The sequence below is a fragment of the Cornus florida genome, unplaced genomic scaffold (genome assembly GCF_030987335.1).
Source record: "Cornus florida cultivar Cherokee Brave unplaced genomic scaffold, ASM3098733v1 CherokeeBrave_3.0.0_Hap2_Chr07, whole genome shotgun sequence".
Classification (NCBI taxonomy): Eukaryota; Viridiplantae; Streptophyta; class Magnoliopsida; order Cornales; family Cornaceae; genus Cornus; species Cornus florida.
In genome coordinates, this window is record NW_026775577.1 from 25,960,508 (window position 1) to 25,987,107 (window position 26,600).

The window sequence follows — 26,600 nt, forward strand, 5'->3', positions numbered from 1 at the left end:
AATAGGAAACATACTCTCAACAGCCTAAGGTGCCTAAACATTCTGTGGCATAGGGTTGAAAACCCTACCATAATGCAACTGTTGCGGTGCCTATCCCTGAGGTTGTGGCGGTGCTAGTAATGTAGGATATATCTGTCTCTGAATCCGTGGAATCTGTGGAGCGGGTAAAGGTACCAGTGCCCTCTGTCCCTGTTGCACATGCTGTCCTTGTCCCTGCCTTGCTTTTGGATACTGCCTGGAAGTATGACCAAACTCTCCACAGTGTAGCAACTACCCTGGAAAGTGCCAAATGGCCTCCTCTGTCGGTTAGCCTGTGGCTGACCCTATCCTACCTGTGGTCCCCTATTCTGCTGCCTTTGAATAGGTGCCCCATCTCTGTGAACATCTGAACCACCCTTGTGCTTCTTCCAATACTGCTGTCCCTAGAATTTGCCCTTACCATTTTGTCAGTGGCCATTGCCATTCCCTTTCTCAGCTGACTGATTAGCAGAGTCTTTGCACCCCGCTTCTCACCCCTAGTCTTTCTGAAGTCCACGGTTAACTGATACTACTGTAGAGTGGCATCTACCACCTGAGCATAAGTAGTGTAGGCTGGACTACCTGTAATAATTCGCTTAATAGACCACATCAGTCCCTTAACAGTCCCTTAACAAAACTATTACGTTTCTTCTCCTCTGTATCCACCTCTTCTGGTGCAAAAATAGATAGGCGCAAGAACTGCTGCTCATACTCTGCCACTGTCATGTTCCCCTGCTGTAGATTAAGGAACTCTGTCTTCATAGCTGTCCTGACTGTATATGGAAAGTACTTCTCACTGAAGCAAGTACTGAACTGATCATAAGTCAATAAAGTCCTCTCCTCTGCGGTGGTAACTGATTCCTACCACTGTAGTGCATCTCCGACCAGGTTGAAGGTAGCAAACATCTGCTTTTGAACCTCCGTGCACTGAACCATTCGAAGACGTCACTCGATATCCTTCTTCCACTGATGAGCTACTTTCGCATCGGTGGAGCCTGAGAACTCAAGTGGGCTTCCATTTGTGAAAGAACTCCTAACCTTTTCCCAAGGATTAGTTTGAACCACTGGTGCTGGTATAGGTGCTTACTGTACCTGTGGCTGATTCTGAAGTGCAGCTGTTGCACCAGTTTCTATAGCCCGAACAATGCGGTCATTGAGATGAGGAGGATACTCTGGATTTCTGCCCTGATCTTGAGTCTGCTGAACTATCTCTTGTTCTACATACAACTGACCATCATTTTCCTGAAACCCAGGCAATTGTTGCTCCTCCTCCATTTACTGACGCCGTAGGAGATATTGCTGCCTACGTGCCGCTCTCCTTTGTTGCCTATTTCCTTGCACGTTTTGTCCTCTTCTAGCATTAACCATTCTGTCAGTACAGAAAGACAGATATTAGTACGATTTAAACCGAACGGTAAATGAATACAACGAATCCTAAACTTAAGCTCCAAATAAGAGAATACGCTACGCGGAAGTCTTAATACGAAATAACCCTAGAGACACTTGAACCTGGAGTGCTCTGATACCAACTGTGATACTCCTCGATTCTAGAGCCACGGGTGATCATGTCCGAGCGCAGATCCGAGTGATACCAAACAATTAAGTATATAAATGAACACAGAATACAAAAAAATAATAAGAAATAATTAAATAAGCTGAAAGAATTCTAAAATAAAAATCCTTAAAAGTTATAAAATTCAATATAGCCAAAACCTCCAATAGAATCCATAAAATCCTCCAATAATAGAATAACTCGGGAATCCACCTAGTGGACCCTTAATAAAAACCCAACTGAAAGAAAACAACTGAAATAAAATTCAAAGCTAAACCATGAAGAGAAATCTTACGTCGTTAGAAAAGTGAGTGACGGTTTCTGCTCAGTACGAACAAGCTCTAAGCTTTGAACTGACGAACACCTAAAAAATAAGAGTGGGTCAGGCCCACGAGCAAGTTCTACTCTACTACAATCCAAACAGAGACCCGATACGCATGTACATCCTAAACAACTCAACAATAGCTATATAGTCCGTACATATATATATATATGCACACTAAGGGACTCTCACTAAACTACAGGCCGGTCTCAACCTGACTAGTAGGCACCACGCAAAACTCACCTGAAGTGAGCATGAGTACCTAGATCTAACAGGGTACACGTCCAACCATCATAGCCAGCTATGCATCCCAATGCATATACGCTCCCTAACCGTCGATCCTGAGACTCAAGCTCATATCGAGGTACCATAATTATATATTTAAAATCCATCCAAACCAAAGTGATGTCATCCAACTATTTGTTGACCTGACATAAATATAAGTAGGATTTAACTTTTAAAGTTAATCCGTTCCCTTATTCTAGAGTAGGTAGAACTTAGCGTTTTGAGCTAATCCATCCCGGTATGCCACCATCCCATTCCGGTGCGTACAGTCCACAAATCCAACAATTGATAATACAGTTACAAAATGTGAACATTAATTAATCCATAATAAGCATAATCAAAATATGTAAATCGACATGCTTATTTTATACCACTTCACAAAATCCAATAATTGATAATACTAATAATATATGTAGACATTAATTAATCCATAATAAGTGTAGTAGAATTATGTAAATTAACATGCTTATTTTATATCCCAGATACGTGATAAAACTATATCATACATAAATAAATTGCTAATATACGGATAGCAAATTGAATCATCCACATCCAACACCAATATACAATTTTAGTCAAAATTTCATATTGTTCAGGACACTAATTTTATGTGGTTTATTATGCACTATAATGTCTCTGGAGTTTTAGTATAACCTTAGACATCATTTAAACCCCTGTTACAACTCCTAATTTAACCTGGAATGTCAAAAGAACAAACCCAGTGGCCAAAACCTTGCTAAAAATCAACAAAAGGGGGAAGAGCCGCCTCCCCCACTACGGGAGCCGCCTCCCCCTTGAGTGGATCCGGCTCCCCCCTTAGGGGAGCCGCCTCCTTGCATGGTAGAGCAGGCTCCCCCTTGTGGGGAGCCGCCTCTTTGAGAGGGGAGCCTCCTCCCTTCAAAAGGGAGTCGGCTCTCTTCCTTTTGTCCTTCTCTGCGTTTTCTTCGGTGACTTCCAATTCCTCTGTCCTCCATTGCTAAGGTTCCTAGGTGTCTGAAGTAGGTTCCAGAGTATTCCAGAAATTATTTAAATCCATTATGCATGGTTACCATCAATTAAAACAATTAGTCGTGCAAGAAAATTCAAGATCAAGCAACAATAATTTCAGTAATAAACCTACTGTTTTAATTGAATTCAACATGCACAAAAGTTCAGTTTAATAATTATTTACCCTAGAATTATTTAGGCATGTAAAGAACACGAATCAAAGGGAGAGAGTTAGATATAAAACTTGTCTTTAGGTTTTAGTTTGAAACCTTGCACCGTCGTCTCTAAGTTTTCCGACGACTGCCGACTATAATCAAACCTCCCACTACTCTGGTTCAAACCCACAAGCAATCCCTTCCTTCCTCCTTGGTCCGACCTTTAATTTATGGCCGAAACCCTAACTGGTTCTCTCTATTTTTCTCTTAAATCTCTATCTGTTCGTGAATAGGGTTTTGTTGATTTTTAAACCCTAAGCAGATATCTTATGTTATATATATACATAGGCGTACACAACCTTAATTTTAATTATATTTAGAGAGTGAAAAGAAAAGAAAATACAATAAAATTACAACTAAGTCGGCTAATCCGTGAAAATATATAAAACCCTCGAATTATATTATACATTATATAATGAATAATAATACTAATTTAATTATTAATAAATACTAATAATTAAACAAACTCTATATACATATATACACATATATACATGTATATCCATCCATGGGTAATAACTGTACCCATTTACCATATTCAAATAGTTTGTTGCTCTTATCCAAGCCCAACTCCGTTTAAAAATAAAAATAATATATTTAATTTACATTCAATTTAAGTCCACATAAGTACATGATTTCAACAAAACAAATAAATCAATTTAAACCTACAATAACACTTAAACAAATTAATCAATTTAAATAATTAATGCAATGCCACATAAGCATACAATTCAATTAAACCAAATAAATTAATAAAACAATTAACCAATTAACAAATAGCTAAATAAACAAATAAAGAATTTAAAATTTCAATAAAACCATAAAAGAAAAATACCGAGACTATCCTTTTTAAAATTAAGGGTATTATACCATGCCTATGCCATAAATGAAATCATGTATGAATGAAATCAATCTTTTTACACTTTACAATTCTACTCAATTAGTCAAGTATGCTCATCATCAACATCACATCATTATACTCATCTATACACTTTCATGATATCAAGTCGTACACATAATCATGCTTTAGACAATCGTACAATCAAGTATACATATGCATAAAACCATCATCATCATTGAATATGCTTGATTCACATAAACACATAGGCAACATTTCTATCATAAGATTTATCCTTCTAGACATGCTTAGCAAGAAATTAAAGCAAGAGAACTCAAATAAAGGCAAAACTTAATAATTTAGACACCTCTACCTCAATTCCTTTTAGCCAAACAATCCCTTAGTCAAGCCTTAATCTCGAAATCCACCAAGCCTTAGCATCAATGGTGTCAAATGGAAGTTCTCAATGTGCACTTCAACTTCTTCTCCTTGCTCTCCTGTCAAATCTTACCTTGAGGCCTTTAAAAATATGAAATGTATGTGTGTGTGTGTATATAGATATAGAGAGAGAGGGAGAAAGTCAGAGAGAGAGAGAGAGACTAACCGAAAATGGGAAAGAAGATGAGGGTTAGCCAAGTTCAAAATGCGTGCATGGCTCTCTTTTGGCCAAGTGTCACATTTTTTTGTGGATACAACTTTATGATAAGTTACCTTTTAGCCCTCCTTCTTCCACTTCAATATCAACAAGCTCCCTAAAATATCTCCCTCTAACCTATCGATAGACATATACATATATGCATGTGAAATGTCCATTGCGCCCTTCTATACAAACGGCAAAAACCGGGAGAGGTTCCCGAGCTCATAAATCGTTTCGACTTTTGAAAAATTCTAAAAATGATCCCGTCAACTCTAGTTGAATTAAAATAATCAAAAATACATTTCTAAAACCCTCAACTCAAGAAAATGACCAAAGTAACCCTCAGAACCCGCGTAGCATGCAAAACGAGGCAAGAAAAATAAATAAATAAAAAATTCAGAAAAATCTGGGACATAGCATAGCAATATCACTTTAGTATAGAAATTATAAATTAATTTAAATTTTATAATTGTCATAATCAATAGATATATAAATGAAAATTTATATTATATCAGCTATGTTCATGCCGGGTCCAAGTTCATATCCTACTTTTTAAAATTTGACAAGTCAGTGTATCCGTATCATATCGTGTCTGTATCTATACTTCTTATGTTTCGGGAATAGGAGAAAAAGAAATTATGAGGTTCAGAAAGGCTTTTTGTACCCATCTCGTTTATGTATTGAATTTATACTACCACCTTTTAAGTTTTAATTTAATTAGAAAGTATGAAAACTTAACAAAACCTCGTGCACTGGGTTAACCTTTTTTTTTTTTTTTTTTTTTTTTTTATACTTACCTATTCAAAAAATATATATTAAAAAAATATTAATAAATAACTATACTCTGCAATGTAAGTTTTGATGCAACACAATACATTTGCTATATGTACAGGAAGTTTTCTAGATTACAACTCACGCACCCAGTTGTCCGCACAGGAATTCGAACCCTCACTATCTCTTTGTGCCCCCCTAAAATTTATTTATTTTTTTCAAAAATACCCTTGGAAATGAAATTTTTTCACACATATAGGTATATAATTTATAAATTACTACTTTGTGGCCCCCCCTAAAGCTAAATCTTGGCTCCGTCCTTGGTCCTAGACCTTCCAATTGGTTCATGAATATGGTTAAATCAGGCTTGAATCCTTAAAAGGATCGAAAGAATAACATAATTGGCATGTTTATATCTTCATAATTGACAAGAAACTCGTGCACTGGGCTATTTTTATTTATTTATTTTTTTCTTGGTTACTTACCTATTCAAAATCCTTAAAAGGGTATAGTGTCTTTTTCTTCTACCAATTAGGGCCCTCCCTTCACCATCTCCGTAGGGATGGTCTACATGGTGTATAGCTACTCCTCTTACTAGTGAACGCTTACCCTGTTAACGTTTAGATTCGACTCTATTCAAACCTTTCTGATTCACCCCCAACATTTTCCACTTATCAGACTATTAGTCTATTGCTGAGCAGTTTTTAGATATCAAATGGACCTCCCCAAAATGTAATTTTAATGTGGCCGATTTTCTCTCTTTTGCAACCAATTAGAGTTTTAAAATTTTAAATATTCAGAAATAAGTAATTATTTATCAATTAAAATTTGTTTCATGTACAATTCACTTTAGTGAAATATTTTCGTTGTTGGATTTACATAAAATATATATATATATATATATATATATATATATATATATATATATATATCTATATATAGTACAACAGTTGTCCTCAATGTTGTTTTCCATTTATCTGTTAGGTGCCTGTCATGTTAATTTCAGTGTCCCAAACTCGTTGCTATATGGCCTACTTTGGACATTGGAACATGAAAACCCCACAGGCCCAGTCGGCCCAGCTATTTCAGTGGTCTAAAGTTTGTTCAATCCAACTCCCGAGTGACGGATATCCACAGGTCAAGGCCAGAAGGAGGCCCATGTCTGTCTTTTCATTGACTCAAACTTGACACATCTCGAAGAGATGTTGGATAGATCTGGGCCCAATAAATAATTTTGTCCTTGGACAGTGGTTCCATAATAAAGTTTAGAAATAACAAAGACGTACCTATATATGATTTTTTTTTTTTTTTAAAAAAAAAAATCATATTCAGGACTACTTAGTTAGGATATCAATGACCTTATTTTATTTTATTTTTTTACAATGATTTTAATTGTTTCATTTTGATAAATTAGTTGACTAGGGTGGCAATTTAACGTGCTCCAACGAGTATCCATTTCACTTTTAGTTTATTAGGACAGAGTCATGATGCAAGGTGTCGTGTTCATGTCGGATACCAACATTTAATGGACACTCCTAAACACGTGTTCAACACTCCATGACTGTGTCCAACATTTAAAAATAAATTTTATTCTTTTGGACACTTGTGACACATCTCGAATACTTGTTCAACACATTTTGAACACTTAATCAACACATTATGGACACTTAACCCTCACATTCTACACCCTTTGGCTTCTTTTGTTCATTGGTAAAAAACTCAAGCACCCTTTTGTCCCATTTGTCTGCACAAATAATCGAACCCTCAGAGGTAAAGTAAATACCATTAGACTACAACCTTATGTAAAATAAAAATATGACACTTCTAAAAATAACATTATGAACATATATCAAAGTGTCTGAACCTTATATATATATATGAAAATTTTGACATTTAAACATATGTGAATGTGATGAACAAAAATTCAACTATAACAACAAAATCTGAAAGTAATATTATATATAATATAATATATTCTTTTTTATATTCAAATCACATCCTCATCTAACTTATATAACTTTAGTATAGAAATTATAAATTAACTAAAATTTTATAATTGTCATAATCATTAGATATATAACTGAAAATTTACATCATTATATCAGCTATGTTCATGCTGGCTTTGGGTTCATATCCTATTTTTTAAGAATTTGATAAGTCAGTGTATTCATGTCATATCGTGAATGTGTCCGAGTCCATACTTATTACTTCCTTTCAGGAAAAGGAGAAAAAGAAACACTGAGGTTCGAAAAAGACTTTTTGTACCAATCCCGTTTATGTATTAAAATTACACTAACACCCTTTTATATCATAATTTAATTCGAAACTATATAAACTTAGCAAAAATATTATTTTCATTTTCTCACTCTCAAAAATAATTTTATTATTACTAATTTTAAACAATCATTCTTAAATAATCATTCTCAATACTAAAGGATAACCTGAATATCCTCTCAACACAACATGAACATGAACCATTAGCCAATTGCTACCCCAATCAACCAGCCACCTCTACTCTCCATAGAATCCTAGACCTTCCAATTGATTCATGAATAATATCAGGCTTGGATCCTTGAAAGAATAACATAATTGGCATGCCTATATCTTCATAATCTCGTGCACTGGCTAACTCTTTTTTTTTTTTTTACTTACCTATTCAAAAAACCTGTATTTTAAAAAAACCTATAATCTGCAATGTAGGTTCTGGATGCAATACAGTACATCTGTTATATGGGAAGTTTTCTGGATTTGCAATATTCAATAATTTATAATATGCAATCTGTGCGTTGGACTACCCTCTCAACCAAAAACGAAATGAAGAGAAAAGGAAAAAAGCTTCTACACACTCCAAAATTCACAAATTTGAAAGTACAATGAATTAATTTAATTAAGTCATCATTATTACACCCTTCCCCAAAACCAATCTTTCGAAAAACCAATCACCAGATTCACCATTTGAAGGAGAAATTATTTCTCCTACCGTCTCTCTGAGGCTAGATTCTATTGTGTCCTTCAACTCTTCTTACATATCACTATATCAAGTATAAAGACCTTGCCACTCCAAACTTCTTCAAAATATGCATAATCAAGGGACAAATATCCTCTCCAATGGAACAGTAGTTCTTGTCCCGTCCAGTTGGGGATGCACTTTACAAAAAGGTTGGGATATTCAAATATCCCAACCTTTTTTGTAAAGTATATCCCAACCTTTTTTTGTAAAGTGCATCCCGAACTTGATGGCAGGAGAGGATTTTCTTTTCATAATCAAGGTTCATGAATGGAAATGTAATCTTCTTATTGCTTTATAAGGTACCTGAAACTGAAATTATATGGCATTATTTCTACTAACTGTGAAAGAGGCTCTCCTCCCTTCTTCCTATTAAGGCACCTAAATGTTTCATTCCGGAGTTCGCTTGGTAGCTGCAAGCAGACCCAATCAAGCAGTGCTTCCAAATCTTTCGCGAAGTCGAGCAGATACCAATCCAACAGCTTGGGAATTATTAGTTTGTTTGTTGCTGAAATGCCAACTGCTGCCTGTAAGTAGTCTCTCTTTGCGGCTTCCAACTCGTTCTCAACTTTGGATGCAGTGTACACCCTCACCTTCATTTGACAAATTTTTGTCTCAAAACTAACACAAACATGTATTATATTTATCGAAATTCATTAGGGCAATATTATTATAACAACATTATTGTAGGGTAAGACTCTATAGAGTCTGACTGGTTATTTATTTGAATCTGATTACATATTACAACAATAAGGTGCAGATGAAAAGTTACAAAAGGACAATTTTTTTTTTTTTTCCCCTAGAATGAAGCATGACTGGTTATTTAATTGACTCGAATATGGTGATGAGGGGAAAGAAAAAGTAATCATAAGAACATAGGCATTTTTCTCAATGAGCGGTATTAATGGTCAGACTAATCTTTTTATCTTCAAAATTTGGTCTCATCATAACCAACAATGAAATTTTACCAAGGCTTTCTCATGATCCTAATACTAAACCTCAGACCAGTAGTTCAAGAATGTAAATTTCCTTTAGTGATAGTTATACATTCGAGCAAAATGAATTATGAAGAATATGTCATCGAACAACAATACTAGGTAAGACATTGGCGGGGTTCATAATCTTATCAATTGTTTTTTTTTTTTTTTTTTTTTTTTTTGGTGAAAAGTACCTAAGAAAAAATTATGTTATATTGCATTGTAGTTTTAACACACCAATCTTAATGTGCAGCAAACTTACAGCAGGAGAGGACCAACTTCCACAGGAGAGTGCAAATGAGACCAAGGGTTCAGACCACTCCAATCCAAATATACTCCGTGCCTTCGTTTCGATGTTCTTTGCAGCTTTTGGACAAGTCTATTGATAACAGGAAAAGGGGGTTTGTTCAAAGTAAGTTTGTTCAAAAAAAAAAAAAAAAAGGCTACATAGCATGCTTTATCTTCTGCAACAAAAGAGGAAACCAAAAAATTCATTAAAGAGGCATGAAACTTACATATTTCAAATGAGAAGGCAGCCTCAGGATAAAATGCTCAATTATAATTGCATTTAGCAAATGTCCCCCTATGTTTATCGTTGCCTGAAGAAACATAGCTGAAATTCAGTTGTGGACTCGATATGCTATATTGAAAAGTATTACGAGCTTAAATTTAGAAGCCTTGCATTCAAGATTGGGGTAGATGCACTTGATGATCTAGTGTTTTCACTATAGTTTTTAAGAAGTGAAATCCTTGGCATATTGATATATGCCACTTCATTGTGGCATTTATCAATATAGATTGGGGTAGAAATTTTTGGAGGGAATGGACAGACGCAAGTCGCATCCATAATGAAATCCTTGGCATATTGATATATGCCACCTCATTGTGCTTAGTATGAAATACTAAACCAGGTCTAATTAAGTTTATTGTAAGTACATCAAATTGACAGTCGAGTTGATTTATAACATTTGATATTGTCATGTATCCATTTTGCCTATAAAGTAACGGGTGAAAGGAAATAGAACATAAATAGTTATTAGTTTATCGTAAATGTCAAGAATGATGGAAAATCTTACCTTCTGCATCACTTGTACAACTTTTTCAGGACTGTCAGGTATTCCATGCTCTAAAAATGCCTGAAAGGTCAACAGAAAACAAAGATCACTCTTGCCTTAGTATTGTAATTTGGTCGAAGGCAAAGAAGTTCGTTAAGCCATATGATGTTCAAAAGTTATACAATTTTATTTGAATACGTTCTTCTTCGTCTCTTGTTTCAAAATTAACGAAGCTATTAGTAATAGGGAGATCTCTTACATTCATCATGCAGGAATTATAAGTGTTTATCCAAAACGCGAGCTTCTGCTTATGGGTAAGGCCCTCTAAATCGACAGATGCTAGCTTGCCAAGGAGTAGCCTGAATATTTAGTCAGCACAATAAATAAGCGCACCAAGAATATATATACCCAAGGAGAAAACAACCTGAAAACTTACTTGAGCCTTTGGATCAGAAATGAAGCATTTGTTTTTCGGTTCAGATCAATTGAGCCAGTTTCAATTGCACATAGATGCTTATATGGACCAATATCTCTTCTGAATTCTGAACAGATACCATAAGGAAACTCAGTTTCAAGACCTTTTCCATTAGAAGCCAAAGCCACTAAAGATGGAGAAATCCTCGGTTGGACTGTCTTGTTCTTCAATGTGCTCAACCTTAAAATGATGCTAGACAAGCACTTCAAGACATCCTCAGATATTTTGTTTGCCGTGCTTTCTGCTTCAAGCATTGTGCAATCCGAGGAGCCAGAAGAGCTGTCCTGTGCACTTCCCTGGTCCACTAATCTGCACTCTAGCTGTACCATCAGAACCAAGATTAATTCGAATACTAAGAGATCGAGAATAATTCTTAGATAAAACTACCAATCATCATATACCTGCAGTTTCGGAGGATCAATACTTTTTTCAACTGATTCGGGCATTATTGGTAGTCTCTTAACTGGGGTTTTGATTGTGGGGATCTTCTTTTCTGGGGATTGCTTGTCCTTGGCAGAATTGGAACACGACCAATTCTCTTTCCCACGTGCATCTTCCGACAAGGAATTGAGCTTCTTCACAGCTTGTTTCACACTCGTTGGCCTATCAGAACAATGCCTCATTAAATCAGATGCAGCATCAGAGAACGATAGCTTTCTTCTTGAAGCACTTCTGGAAAGAGAAGGTAAAACCCTGGCCGTGGATGACACTGAATTGGCTTCATTTTGGGACAGACATTTTGATTCCTCCTGTTTGGAACTTCTATTTGAAACGAGGTCATAGAAATCAATAGAAGTATCCGCATTCCTCATGGATGATACGCATACAGCTTGCTGATATAGTCCTTGCCTAAAATTAACAACCTCCACTTCGAGCCGAACAACCTCCTCCTCCAAAACAGCTACTTCAGCAAGAAGCTCCAGTGTCTACAGTATTAAATTCCACATTCTAAATTAAACTAATACACTCCAAATTAATCTGTATGTGTGTATATATATATATACATTGAAATTTCCCAAATTAAAGACAATATGGATTGACTTGAGTGTCGATTTCATTTGGATATGTCATATTTCTCATCACAGACTTCCACATTGTGTCATTAACCCTTTGGTAACACCAAAACTAGGTTGAATGTGAGTCTATATTTATCGAAATTTTAAAAAATTAAGGACATTATAGCTAAATTGAAAATTTTTCTTCTACGAAAACGAGTAAATGACAGATCTAACATAGTGAGGGGTGAAATTGAATAACATTGATACTAACATATGGTGGGAGATACGGAGGAAGGCGAGGCAGAGCTCCTAAAGGTCTCTTAAAAGCCCTCTCCAATGCTTTGTGAACATTCTCTTCATGTCTTAGCTTCTTCTTCAGCTTATCAACCTGCAAATTGGTAAAAATAATAATATTTAATAAATAAATTAATAAGAACAAAAGCTAAAAATGAAACTAAAAATGGAATGAAACCAAATATTTGTATAGACAATGTGATTTACATCTTGTAGTAAAGCCAATTTTCTTTCTCTTCTGGATCGATACGCTATGGATTTCTCAGCACCTGGTAAATTTCTGTTCATCTTCTGCTATGAAAAATTCAAGTCATAAAAATTTAAAAATAAACAAAATGAGCATGTGAATTGTGAAGTAAAGAAACTAAAAAGAAATTATTCGTTTCTTGAGAATTTTACAGAACCCAATTCAGATTTGGATCAAAAAGTGCCTAACTTTTCCAACTCAACAAGTCCACTTCACAAATTAACACATTAAATAATTGAAAATAGACAACATTTAAATTTTGAAAAGAAAAAAACAAAAATGAGGGACCTTCAATGATATAGTTTTCATTAGATATTTGAAAAAAACCCAAATCAAATTAGTATCAAAAGCAAAACAATTCAACTCTCAGGTACCTTTCAGATTTAGTCTCCAAACTCAACAATTTTTATTGTAATTCGAAATTTTTACAAATTAAATCAAACTCAACAACCCAAAAATAAAAATAAAAATAAACTCACTTCCTTAGGATTCAAATTACGAACTCTGGTACCCATCTCTTATTTTCCTGAAAAAAAAAAACAGAGAAAATGTTGAAAAACATATTAATTCACAGTAATTGACAAAAAAAAAGAAGAAGAGATAAAACATATATATATCTATATATATTTAAAAAATATAGAGTAAGAGAACAGACCACACACTGTAGAGAAAATTTCATTCGATTCTAGAGAGGGAGAGAGAAAAGGCGGGAAAGTGGAAAGCAAATGAGACCCAGAGGCATTAATGGGTTTCTCTGCATATATATTTTCGATAATGGTGAAGATGGTGATGTGGGTTTACTAATATCGATGGGCATGAGAGACTAAAAACAACAAAGAGCAGAGCAATCAGAAGAAAACGACGAGGTTTCGAGCTTCAATGTCACAGAACGCGAAGCGTAACAGATGGAGAAGAAGAAGAAGCTGTCGTTTAGTATGAAAGAAAGATTCATAGAAAGAGAAAATAATAAATAATGCTGAATATGAATATAAAAATAAGTAATACTAATAGTAACAAGAAACAGAGCATAAAAGTTGCAGACCAATGTGCGACTCTGTATAGTCTTCACTCTTACAGTGATTCTTCTAGAGAGAGAAAGAGAGAGGAGAGAGAGAAGGGAAAGGATGGTAGATAAGGAGGAGGAGAAGGGAAGGGAAGGGAATAAAAGAACTACTATAAAAGAGAGAAATTGAAAAAATGAAGACAGACAAAATAGAGGAATAAAAACGGAAAAGAAAGTTGATTTTGAATTTTTTTGTTTTTTTTCATCCCCTGTTTGGTTGGAAGGAAAAAAAAAAATGATAAGAGGGGAAATTTTTGGAAATTTTATCTTCCTCTACTCTTTCCTCATACCAAGTATGAGATTGACTTTTTCTTTTTTTTTTAAATTTCCAAAACTCTGAAAAATAAAAATTGAGAAGGTAGCAAATCTAATATTAGGTACCATACTATATTTATTTTTGTTATTTAGTTCTTTTATTTATTTGGAAAGTGATAACTTTTTTAATTAATCTTCAACATAAAGAGAGAAAAAGGTGAAGGAACAATGTCAAGAAATCAAAACTAAGGTGAAATGAAGTAATTTCATGTTTAGCATCACTGATTCTCTCTTTTTGGCACTATAAATTCTCACTAACAACTTAAATATTATCCTAAAAAGATCCATACCACTGGTAAGTTCACAAAAAGGCTTTTAAAAATTAAGAAATTATTGCGACAGTGAAAGCGTACTCAAATGAAACTATTCAAACTTAATCAATAAATTGCTTCTTGTTTATATTTAAATTGGTAACCTCCTAGAATGCGTGATCTGTACTTCAAATTTAATAGAGTAAACTCAGCTATTATTAATTCTTGGATCTCAGAATAATTTTTTTTTTTTTTTTCTTTTCTTTTTTCAAGTGATTTTAAAATTTGAAAATAACAATCTCTCCCACCTCATCTAACAACTTTCATTAAAGAAATTTTTTAGCCATATATTTAATGGCTTTCTCTTCTTTTCTTTTCTTTTCTTTTTTTAATATTATACAATATAATATTTGGGAGAGAAAAAGGTGATGGTGATGGTGATAGTTGTATAAGGAAATTATATGAGATGATGAATAATTTAAAGAGGAAAAGGTAGCTCAAAGCTTAAAGTAGACATTGAGATGTTCCCAATGCATCAACATCATTTTTATTTTAGGAACAAGATTAGGCGCATGGAATTAGTAATAATACTCATATTATATTATTAGTATGTTAAAAAAAAAAAAAAATATATATATTATTAGCAACCACGTGAGTGCATCCCATACACACACTTGCTACTTCTACCTACTCTTGGAACATGATTGCTATATATATATATGTATATATATATGATGCTTAAACTTAAAGTGGTGGAACCATGTCAGTCTAGTTTTTTTAGTTCTCAAAAGATTTATGCATATGAGGAAGACCTCACTCTTTCTGTCCTCTTTTACAGTATGAGCCGTGATAATGAAGTACGAGTCATGCGTCATGCCACTGCAATCATTCTCTCCTCCTCCATACTTAGTTGTTGTTCGATAAGTTTTTTTTTTATTTTTATTTTTATTTTTATAAAAAAAAAAGACCTGATATTTTATGAGATACATAATCCAATTTTTTTTCAACTAAGTCAATCCCGATCCACATGCATTCTTTTCTTTTCTTTTTTATTTTTTTTATTTTTATTTTTTTTTGCACTCTCTAAAACTAAAGCATCACGATTATTTTTAACAATTTAGTTAACTAGTACTTTCAATTAGCAGTGGAACTGCCTCAATCAAATGTCACATAATTATGAAAATCAGATGTAAAAGCTCAATTATTGTATGATCCAAAAAGTTTAATGGGACAACATTGACTAGCCAATGTTAACTTGAGGGGTCATTTATCATGTACTTAGACTTTTAAAAGTAACACATTTACCTTTAGTTATAATGCATAAGGAAGGATTTGCCATTTGGTTTGTTATAATAAAGGGAAAATGATTTTACTATTTATTTAATTAAGTGAGAGAATCACAGGCCATCACATATATTTTATTATAATGTGTTTGGTTAGTATTAAATTCGAACGGTGTTATTGCGCGCACCTTTTAGCAAGCCTATCAGAGATTCAAAGCTTATAATAAAAATGAAAAGTGAGAACACAAATTCTTTCATTAAATGACTTGATCAAACATAAGCCACCAATAAAGCATATCATAATACAAATTAAATAGGCAGAAAATGGTTCACAAGTACAAATGTCATGGTACAATTATGGTTGTAGAATAGATATAAGAACTAGGAAAATTAAATTCACAATGGGGTATTTATTTGTGAATTCATATGGTACATGATCCAAATCTTTCTTTTTACTATGTGCTTGTGTGGTCCATAATGTTATCACAAAACTTTGGGCCCCATGCATCATGAGACCGAAGCAAAAAGTGTGAAAAAGGGCGAAAAGCAGAGCCACATGCCACAGAAAGAGGTCTTCCAAGTCCCAATCTTTCTGATCCATTCATCAGCTTTGTGAGGATCAAATTTTAGATTTGGTTTTGGGACTTGATGGAACCATGGCATGAAGACTGACATGCCCATAGATTACCATATTGCCAAGAAAGGGGAAAAATTTTTATTATTTAAAATCAATAACATGTCACATATATAAATTATAAGATTCATATTCCCAAACTCAGAACAATTAGGGTCTACTTAGTTCGTTACTCGTAAACAATTTTTTTGTTTCCAAAGAATTGAAAATCCAAAAAATTATACAAAATTTCTGCTTAATTCTGTTTTTTGAAAACTCAGTTAAAGAAGGCATGTTTTTAATTTTTTTAATTATTAGAGAACTGTTTTCTGAGTAACAAACTAATCAGCTCTTTAAATGCCCGACCTTCAATATAATGTTGTCATTTTTAAGCTTTTCTCATATGACACATTTGGTTGTGTGACGGAGGAAAAGGACTCCCCTTATAAGGTCTCTCTTCCTAACTATGTTCTATTAATGCACGTCAGGCGTGCTCTCCATTAGTAAACATTTAGCATGCAAAACCTTCCTAGCATTTGCATGTTTTCTTGAAATATAATAAGTTTGGGAATTACCTGCTGGTTGGTATGGTACTTGGTAGGGCATGGACAACATAGATCTCTGCTGAGAGAGGTCAGAATTATCTTAGCATAAAGAGTACTGCTATTGTAACCGACACTCGATCACGCATAGGCATGACGCCCCCACGCTTGTGTGACGCTCGTGACCTTACTAGTCATGTCGTCAATTTTGTTATTTTCATAGCATAAAAGTCGGTCTAAAAGAAAATATATATTCACAACCCATAGCGTGTCTTTGTGACACCTGTGACCGACTCATGTCATCGATTTTGTTATTTCCCTAGCATAAAAGTCAGCCTAGAAGAAATATATATTCACAAACCATAAGTCCAATATCACCGCCATCATCTGGTACTTAATGTACAATTATAGCTTTCTCAATCATCTCATACAAATCATTGTCCAAGGCACAAGAGGGTACCAATAGACCTAGACCCCAGAGAATGACTAGTCAGTATTTGCTGTTGGATGTGTTGTATATGAAAAAATTATGGAATTGGACCACCTTCTATTGGTCCCTCCCTCTACAGCAAGCCCACAACCATCAATTTGATTGGCTGGACTGATAACAAAATGGAATAGAAAACATTAGAATGAAAGAAAATGGCAACAGATTGTGAGAGGAAAACAAACAAAAAATGGTAGGAAAGTGAGTTATGTTGTAGGGTTGGTTAGGTCCCTTTCTAGCTGCAGTTTTGGCATGCACTGCCAGCTCTAGGACGATGGTCCCTAAAAAACCCAATCTATTTGGCATGCATTGCCAGCCCTTTAGAAGGATGGTCCCTAAAAATCCCAATCAAGAATGATTTTAATCTTTCCCTGATTGCTCGGCGAGTCCCCAACACCAGTACCGGCATTATTCTCTGTCGTCGCCATCATTCTGTACACGGAGTGGGAGTTGAACCTTGTCAATATCCGCCCTCTCATTCTGAGCAAAATTTGGCATGCCAAATGACAATTGATTGTCGTTCGTGTCTTGTGAAGATTGTTTATCATTGGATGCTCTGAGGCTTATCTCATTCGATGTGGGCAATCCTCATTCAACCTGTGAAACAATTGTCTTCAACCTTTTGCTAACATACCTTTTTGCAAGCTGTCATCATAGCAAGAATGTTACAGCACTCTTAACAATCTTTAGAGGCTATGGAAGGCTTGTGCAGTGGGCACAGACAAACACTAGCATGTGTGGACAACAAATTGGACTGAACATTTAATGCCTCGAGCTCACCAGTCACCACCATCATCAACTCAGAAAGTTACCCCATATTTTGGAACTAAAACTAAAAAAGTATGCTCGTGATTGGAACTGAAGCAACAGATAATATCAATCTTACTTGATTACTCAAACCAGTACTTAATGATAAATAAATCAAGTGATTATGTAATTACATGTCTCTTACCACTCATTCCACCTACGTTCTTTACAAGAAATTCACCCAGACAATATTAATTACGTATAAAAACATATATACAGCCTACACAAATTTAACAAAAGTACTGTATTATAAGAGGATTAAAAGACTAAAATACACCAAATATGTAACTCTAAGGAGTGGCAATAGGTTAGGTTGGACTGGGTTGGGGTCATTTATCGAGTCATATGTTGATTGGAAACAACAAAACTAGATGGATCTTGACAGGCCCATGAATTTACAATAAAATATGCTTCAGTTGACACGCCTTATAAACTTTAATAGGTTTAAGCTGATCAATCCTAGACCATGTTCATTCATTAGAGGGATTGTATTCAATAACTAGTAGTCAAGAACAGAATATAGCTGAGAATCTGAAGCTGAGGGAACCTAAAAAACTGGAACTGTTGAACAGACAATGAACACATATAACTATTGAGCATTTTAGCTAAGAAAAGCAGAGTAACAATAACTATCAATCATGATGGCTCAACATGGAATAAAGTATATGCTATAGCATAGCCATATGACAGTTACATAAGAAAGGATGCACAATAACATGAATTCCTAACAAACAAAGCTCCTAATAGGCACCGAAGAACATAACAAAGAAGGTGTTTTGTTAGTCTTTCTTACCATCAAATAATTTCCTCGTCTCTCTGCCACTGTGTTGAAGAGCGATGAAAATGGAAGAGTGAAACCCTAGTCCTCCACTTCCTCTCTCCAACTATCCAAGTGTGTTGAACAGATAACCAAAACCCTAATCGTCCCTTTCTTCCTCCTCTGAATTGAAATGTGTTTGAACAAAATGAAAAAACGATCCTCCAGTTTCTCCCTCTGTCCAATTGATGCAAGGAATTTTTTTGCTTTTCTTTTCTTAATTTCAGTTTTATACAAATTTATATTAAAATATTAATGTGGGTAAATTAATAATTTCATACTTTTTATTAACACCGTTTGAAGAGCTCAAAATAATTTTTAAAAACAAAACGAGCAATTAGAGGATTTTAGTGTAAACCCAATTTCTTTTTAAAAGAAAATACTTTATATTTTTATCAATGACACCAACAAAGTTGGGGTTTTTTTTTTTTTTTTTTTTTTTTTTTTTTTTTTTCTAATAATTATTTTTTGTTATTTTAATATTCATATCCTCTAATATCTATTTATTTTGATTTTATACTTTATACTCAATAGTAAAACCACACTAAATCATTAGACAGAAAAGTCTTAACATTCCTTTAAAAGAAAATAAGAAAAAAAAGGGACATATTAAAAAAAACTTAAAAACTACAGAAGGTAATATGTTGCTTGGTTTAATTTTTTAAATAACTGAAAATAAATAATTGTACAAAGTTGATACAAAATTTGAAAGGCTGCCCAAGAAAATTTGTCTATTGACATGACTGTGCTAGGTAGCTCTTCCGCTAGATACAATAAAATCTCAAAAAAATAAAACAAAGATATAACATTGATATATCAAAAAATGAAATAAAAGAATAATATAATATACCATTATATATATATATAATAATAATAATAATAATAATAATAATAATAATTTTAACTCACTACATCGATATAATTATAAATGAAATCACTACTTTGAAATGCAAGTCATTTTCGTTGTTTTAGAGGGATTTATTTTACAGGTAAAATAATTTGACAATTTTAAATTACAACTACGTATAAAAAATTATAAAAATGTTTTCTGAAAAATACTTTATGTCAAAACAATTAGGGTTGAAAAATCAGAATACTAAAGACTAGTTTAGTGGTATTTTTCTCATATTTTAAATAAAAGTGGAAGGTTCAAATTTCTCTAAGATCATAAGGATTATGCCGTTCGGGTCACCTCCTTCCTTTTACAAGGTCAAGCACTCTGAATCACTTGTCCTGTGGGGGTATAATTATGTTGCTGCTGAAACAGATTGTCTCAACATTGAGAAATTTTTAGATTGTCTCAACGTTGAAAATTATTTGATTGTGTGACAGCTTGTGAAAGACCGGGATCACATGGTCCCGAACCATTTAATAATTTCTCCTCAACGTTGTTTTTTTATGGGCGACAAGCAAACTCTCCCATGTAATTGTTGAAGATGTAAAACTCCTTTTGAAGGCCTGTCCCAATATCTAACTTGTTTGGGCTCCAAGGTTTGCTAATAGACCAACCCATCTTCTCTCTCAATGGGTTGCAAAACCTGCAAGACATGTCTTCAGAACTAATCTAGGACTTATTCTCCGCCTGGCTTAGCTTCTTAAAGCCTTAAAGGCCAATTTTCCCTTTTCTGCTTAGCTTCCTTTGTATTCCCGGGCAAAAAAAAAAAAAAAAAGGGAAACTTCAATCATAATTATGATATGGCTAAAATAGCATTTGAATCAATCAAAGCTATTGTCTGATAATTATTTATCTACCTTTCAAAGTCACTGAACTTCAAGTTTCTATGAGGACAAAATTAGGTGCATGTTTGTTTGTCAAGGTATAAAAAAATCAATCAACATATTATTGCTATCATACCATCTAATCACAATTTACCCTAAAAACTCTTTAACACATATATATTTGGGTTTTGTACTTAAAAATAATCGTAAAATCTCACAAAATCAAAAGCTTTGAATTCATCTAGTTACCTCAAACCCAATTAATCCATATAAGTAAAAACCCTAAATCTAATTTGTCCAAATTGTTTTCATAAAATTTTCTATGCAAGTTAATTACGATTGAAGGTGAAAACAATTTTTTGATTGTTCCACAAGATAATTCAAAGTGATTGTAGTCAATGTAACTGCTCAAATTTTCATCGTGAAAGATTGAGTCCCAAACAAAAATGAGTGGGCGTTATTTGTGAGCACCAAAAAATTAAAATAATTGCAAGTATATGAAATTATATAGAGTGTTTAGTACTGAAAATGCACACAGAGACAGAGCTCAAAGAAGGAAAAGTCTTACATGGAGATGGTTGGTCTTCCTGCTTGATTCTAACACTTGGGCCGTTCTTTGTCTAATTCACCTGTTCATTTCAAATCAGTTAATGAATTTCCTTCCATCATAATTATGATATGGACTAAATATCATTTGAATCAATCAAATATTCGTACGTATAGTCCCATGAGAACAAAATTAGGTATAAGACTAAGCCACTTCCGTAATAGAGATTAAACAAGCAGTGAACAATAATCACTTATGTAAAATTAGGGTTCTCCGATTGCAGGCTTATGTAAGGCTGGTATACAAAAGGGGGATTTGGGTTTTAGGGTTTCAATCGTGGAGTGGAGATATATATGGCTGATATCCCTTTTTAACCATTTAATATGACTAAAAAAACTGATCTGAGGAATGAAAATTAAAGAGAGGCCCAAAATAGGCATCATGTTGAGTCATTTGTAACTATCTTTTAATTATCTACCTAATGATTTCTTGAAACCCTAAACATAAAAAAAGATTTTTTAATCTATGAAGCATTCAAATCGAGTTTACATAGGAACTCTAAATAAACCCAACTCATTCTTGAAACCCTGAGCACCAAATTGAAACCTCAAAATCCAGTAACTGTAAATCGGACAAATTCCCATATAAAATGTGAGTGCTCTTACCAGTGATGGAGAGTGAGCGACGGTGGCTTTCCGGCGAGAAGTCGGTGGTTGTCGGCGGCTCTAATGGCTGGGATCGAACGTTGTTCTCTGCTATTGAAGAGAGGGAGAGAGTAAAGGAGGGTGAGAAACGTCTCTGCTAATTGAAGAGAGACAGTGAGAAAACGATGTCGTACGATTGTAGCCCCGAAACTTTGGCGCCCTCTGGACACATTTAACAAAGAAAAAATAAATAAGAAAAACCTTGTGGTGGCAATATTTTTAGGACAATTTTTTTAAAGATTTTTTTTATAAGTTGTTTTAATGCTTAAGTAAATTGTTTTGTTAGATACTAGTATTATGACATGTATTATAATTGTCCTTACAAATAAAATTAATTTTTAAATATTTCAGTAAATCAATTTAAATAATCAATCATTATAAATTTTAATTATACTTTTATCTTACTTTTAATATATAGTTCTATTAATTTATAATTTTAAAAAAATTTGGATTTTATATATTATGGGTTAAATTGATAGGAAATGTGAAATTTTTAAAAGAACAAACTTCTATAAAAAAAAAGAAAAGGAATTCTTGTACAAATTTATTTACACTATTAATTAGTGTATATTTAAACACATTAACTTTTCTTAATGTTCTTTTCTATTGTGGTAGGTTTGGTTTTTACTTGAGTCTTCTCTGCACTTACAGCAACATTGTAAATAAAAAAACACTATATTTCAATTTCAAAGCAAGAAAAGCAAGAACATACATGCACTTGAAGGTATAGACTACAGACTTAGCCGATCGATCTCACGCTTTGAGAGCACTCTCGCTCCGCGCGTGCTTTCACTCAAATTTTTACTATTTGTGATTTAATTTTACCGTTTTCGCATTACCGCTAGGGGTGACAAAGTTTGACACAACTTGCCAACACGAGTTAAATGGATTTGTGTTGACCTTAAACGGGTTCGCATCATAAACGGGTCGACACGATTAACCCGTTTAGTTAATTTTGCCGCTATAAACTGGACTGATCATGGAAATCACGAGCTCACCACCATCAACAGTTCAATAAGTTCCTCCAATGTTTTGGAACTACAACCATAACTTTTTTCGGTCAGATATGTTAATTGGAAACATTATTACATTATCTAAAGCAAACCCTACTAAAACCAAATGGATCTTGTCAGGCTCAAGAGTTTACAATACAATATGCTTCAGTTGACAAGCCTCAGGTTTAAGCTGAACAATGATTATACAAGGACTATATATTCAATAGCAAAGAGTCGAGGACAGATTATGGTTGAGAATTAGAATTGAACAAAACCTACAAAATTGAAACAGTCGAAGAGACATCGAACACATGTAACTATTACTGACTCAATATACAGGTACCCAAAAATAAGAGCCAACTTGGTTACATGACAGAAAATTTTATCAAGGAGAACAATTCTATAGATGCCGAGTGGGCAATAGATCTCTCCCGCGTGTGAGCTCCACAATGCATTCTGGGATAATTATCTCGGCTTCAGCATAATATTGTGGTGTAAAATTTGACAGAGTATTGAACTCCTTGGAAACATTAGCACTTTCTCGCGAAACTCGCTCTCTTGCTTTTCTTCTAACTCATCAGTAGAAATTTTCATTCTATGCAATACTTTGGCATTTTTCAAAAAGTACTCTATCAGCTTCAGCTCATCACTCAGCCCCCGAAATGAATGAAATCCAATTTCTTGGAGATACATCAAGAGACAACAAGGCACCACTTCTTGTTCAACAAAATTGAAACCCTCAGAAACATTGTCTTCGCAGTTCTAGAGACAGAAATCAAAAGTTTAGAAACTGTGAATCAAAAACTAAATACATACTTCAAAATCTTCTTATATGTTAATTTAGTCACCTTAAATTTGTACAAAACAAGATGTACTAGGTTAGGCATGCTATTGAGCAAGTGTAGTAGACGTTTCCAGCCATAGCAATTGTGAACAACCAGCTCCAAACGAATCATATTAGTGAATAAAAGCAGTTTATTGTCAACAGCATGGTCGATAGCCTTAATAAGACATGAGCATAAGTTATGGAATTGCTATAAATATACTAGATCAAATTTTAAAAATAACAGCAATAACAAACTTAATTAAAAAGGAATTACAAATTGAACACTAAATATTATCAAGAAAAGAATTGCAAGCTTACCCCCATGGTGCGAGCACCTAGAGATAGATATTTGATATTACAAATTTTCCTGAGTAGCACAAGTACACGATCAGCATGTTGTTCAGTTGACTTGGTCTTTATACAGCAGTGTCCAACATCAACATCTGCTTTAACCAACGAGGTTAGGTTCTCTAGCACATAACAAGGCAAGTAATCTTCATGGAGAGTAAGACACTCAAGACCCGGTGAATTGATCACAATTTCTTTCGAACTATATTTAGAAGTTGCGTCTGCATGATAACCTTCCAAATCTAACATAAAACTCTAAAGAGGTGCCCGCGTTGAGAGATTGAAAGTTAGTTCATCATAATTGTAAACATATCCTTCAATAAACAAATCTTCAAGAACAGGGCAATTCCAGAAAAGATTTTGGGTCAATCCATTGTCCGGAAAATTAAATGAAACATGGAGGACCTTAAGACTTTTAAAATGGACCGAGCGAGGAACAGTACTTAAACTTACATGAAATCCCAGTTTCAAGACTACCAATGTTGGGCAAGTGAAGAGGCTTAAAGGGCACCTAAAATCCCATTCGCCTTGTTTAATAAAGATTTCAAGTTCTTGAACACCACGTTTTATGGCTACACTAATCCATGTATATATTCTTGATAAATCATTTTCTTCCACACAGTTCACACGAAACTTCTGAATGCAAGGCAATTCATGATTGAAAAGTACACGATCAACAAAGTTCATATCTGAATAACATTCTCCAAACGGCAAGTAGACATCGAAGTCTAGAGTGGGAACATAAGCCCAGAGGTGCTTCCATCTTGACGACAGTATGCTGGTTCCGACTGCGTCTATTGTTGGTAGGAAAGAAAGAATGTGAACAAGTAGTGAGTCTGGCAAGCTGCTGATCCTATCCACCTTCTTGAGAATTTTTCTCACTTTCTTTTAAGATCCCTCATGGTTTGACATTGAAGCCATGAATCTGTAATGCAAAAATAGATAAGAAATGAGATTATTGGGAATTTTGTACCTCCTAACTCTACAGTGCTGTAAGGTCAAGTATTTGGGATCACAAGAAAAAAATTAGTATGTGTCATTCGCGAGCACCAAAAAAAAAAAAAAAAAAAAACAAAAAAAATATGATGACAAGTACATGAGATTATTGAGAATTTTGTACCAAGAAAATAATTTACAGTACAAAGAGCTTCAATCACTTGGGCTCTTTCTTCTACCCTAATTCATCTGAAGATAGAAGTTACATGTGACTGGCCTTTGTACGAAAATAGCCCCACACAGGACTTTTGACAAACACTACTTGTTCCAGAGTTTTGAATGTGGAACCACTTGGTAAATTATGAAATTGATACTACAATGGATCATATATAATCCAAATGACAAAACATATTCGGAATCTATAGAAAAATTAGAAGAAAAATTACTTTATACAGACGTAAAAGCTTACCTACACTGAAATTGTGAATACATAAAAATTTAATTTCTTGGTAGATGAATTGAAATATGATTAGATAGAGAAAATAGGAAACACAATAACATTTATTTCTAACAAACAAGGCTCCTAGTAGGCACTGAAGAACATAACAAAGGAGATGTTTTAGTCTTTCTTACCACCAATTAATTTCAATTTCACGTCACAAAGAAGGTGTCTCTTTCTCTCTCTCTCTGAGCTGTTTTGAAGAGCAATGAAAATGGAGCTCTGAATCCCTAGTCATCCACTTCCTCTCTCAAACGATCCAAGTGCGTTGAAGAGATGACCAAAACCCTAATCGCCCCTTTCTTTCTCTGGAAATGTGTGGTACAGAAATGAAAAAACCTATCACTTTTTCCCTCTCTGTATCTGCCCAAGTGTGGAGAAACGAAAAGGCACACCCAACCGCCTCTCATATTAGTTCCACGTCTCGAAAACTTTGACCCCCTCTCACATTTTGTTTTTGAATTTATTTTTAGTTATATTCTTTCTACGTACTTATATACTGGGTTACAGTTCGGACAGATTTGAGGTATAATTTGAGCCCAACTCATCATATAAAATGTTAAACTTAAGTCTAATCTTAACTCTATTTTCAACCTTAACTACTCAACCCAAGCCCAACCCATCATTTTACTTTTAAATTCGGGCTTGCAACTTGGGTTTAAATTTATAGTAAAAATTTCAGGTTAATTCAGGTTATTCGTATGGCTAATCCTTACATAAATTTTTTAATATGATCTTGAATTAGATTTAAATTAAATTACACTTAAACAAGAAAAAGTTTAAAGACTTTTTGTAGATTTTTAATAAATTGCAAACAAAATTTTTAAAAATTGACTTGCTTGGTTTATAATTCTGAAAACAGTTATTAAGAATTCAGAGAATAAAAAACTGAACTAAGCAGGGTTTTTTTGTACAATTTTCTATTTTCATTCAAATCAAGTAAGGACTTAATTCTCCTAAATGTTAACATATAATAAGTTAAGATTTAACAAAAAAAAATTGAAAAGAAAAAAGTAATCATAGTTTAACTATTATATATAAAGTATTTAAAAATAAAAATATATATGAAAATAATATTAAAATTCAGGTTCGGGTTGGCTCGGGTTGCTAGTACTTCAACCCAAACTCAACCCTAATTATAAAAATTTTAAATAATTAAAAATTTTGAAT

General features: G+C 33.9%; 3 protein-coding genes and 1 long non-coding RNA gene across 6 annotated transcripts; all 4 read right to left on the minus strand.

The window, feature by feature from the left end:
• Nucleotides 1-8,440: 8,440 nt before the first annotated feature.
• LOC132266855 (uncharacterized) lies at nucleotides 8,441-13,850 on the minus strand. 2 transcript variants are annotated; one of them, XM_059767857.1, is made up of 11 exons: nucleotides 13,721-13,850; nucleotides 13,158-13,204; nucleotides 12,639-12,722; nucleotides 12,409-12,525; nucleotides 11,541-12,065; nucleotides 11,101-11,459; nucleotides 10,924-11,023; nucleotides 10,686-10,745; nucleotides 10,125-10,208; nucleotides 9,872-9,988; nucleotides 8,441-9,225 (listed from the first exon to the last, which is right to left on the minus strand). In XM_059767857.1, exons 2-11 carry the CDS (start codon nucleotides 13,191-13,193, stop codon nucleotides 8,920-8,922), a joined length of 1,788 nt encoding a protein of 595 aa, XP_059623840.1. In that variant the 5' UTR covers nucleotides 13,194-13,204; nucleotides 13,721-13,850; the 3' UTR covers nucleotides 8,441-8,919. The 2 variants fall into 2 exon arrangements, with proteins under 2 accessions (XP_059623840.1, XP_059623839.1); XM_059767856.1 differs by having other exon boundaries at nucleotides 13,334-13,849.
• A 1,451-nt stretch (nucleotides 13,851-15,301) lies between these two features.
• Nucleotides 15,302-21,976, minus strand: LOC132266856 (uncharacterized). Of its 2 annotated transcripts, XR_009468728.1 has the most exons (4): nucleotides 21,788-21,976; nucleotides 21,144-21,204; nucleotides 18,833-20,493; nucleotides 15,302-17,877 (listed from the first exon to the last, which is right to left on the minus strand). It is a non-coding gene; the product is annotated as an uncharacterized LOC132266856 (long non-coding RNA). The 2 variants fall into 2 exon arrangements; XR_009468727.1 differs by having other exon boundaries at nucleotides 15,303-20,493.
• A 917-nt stretch (nucleotides 21,977-22,893) lies between these two features.
• LOC132266857 (putative F-box/FBD/LRR-repeat protein At5g22670) lies at nucleotides 22,894-24,244 on the minus strand. The gene is made up of 3 exons (XM_059767858.1): nucleotides 23,966-24,244; nucleotides 23,670-23,822; nucleotides 22,894-23,583 (listed from the first exon to the last, which is right to left on the minus strand). The coding sequence occupies exons 1-3, from the start codon at nucleotides 24,242-24,244 to the stop codon at nucleotides 23,287-23,289; spliced, it is 729 nt and encodes a 242-aa protein (XP_059623841.1). The 3' UTR covers nucleotides 22,894-23,286.
• Nucleotides 24,245-24,250: 6 nt separating this feature from the next.
• LOC132266858 (putative FBD-associated F-box protein At5g56440) lies at nucleotides 24,251-24,883 on the minus strand (the record flags this gene model as incomplete). The annotated part of the gene is made up of 1 exon (XM_059767859.1): nucleotides 24,251-24,883. A coding segment is annotated over one exon (633 nt), but the record flags the coding sequence as incomplete, so codon positions are not given.
• Between the last annotated feature and the right edge of the window lie 1,717 nt (nucleotides 24,884-26,600).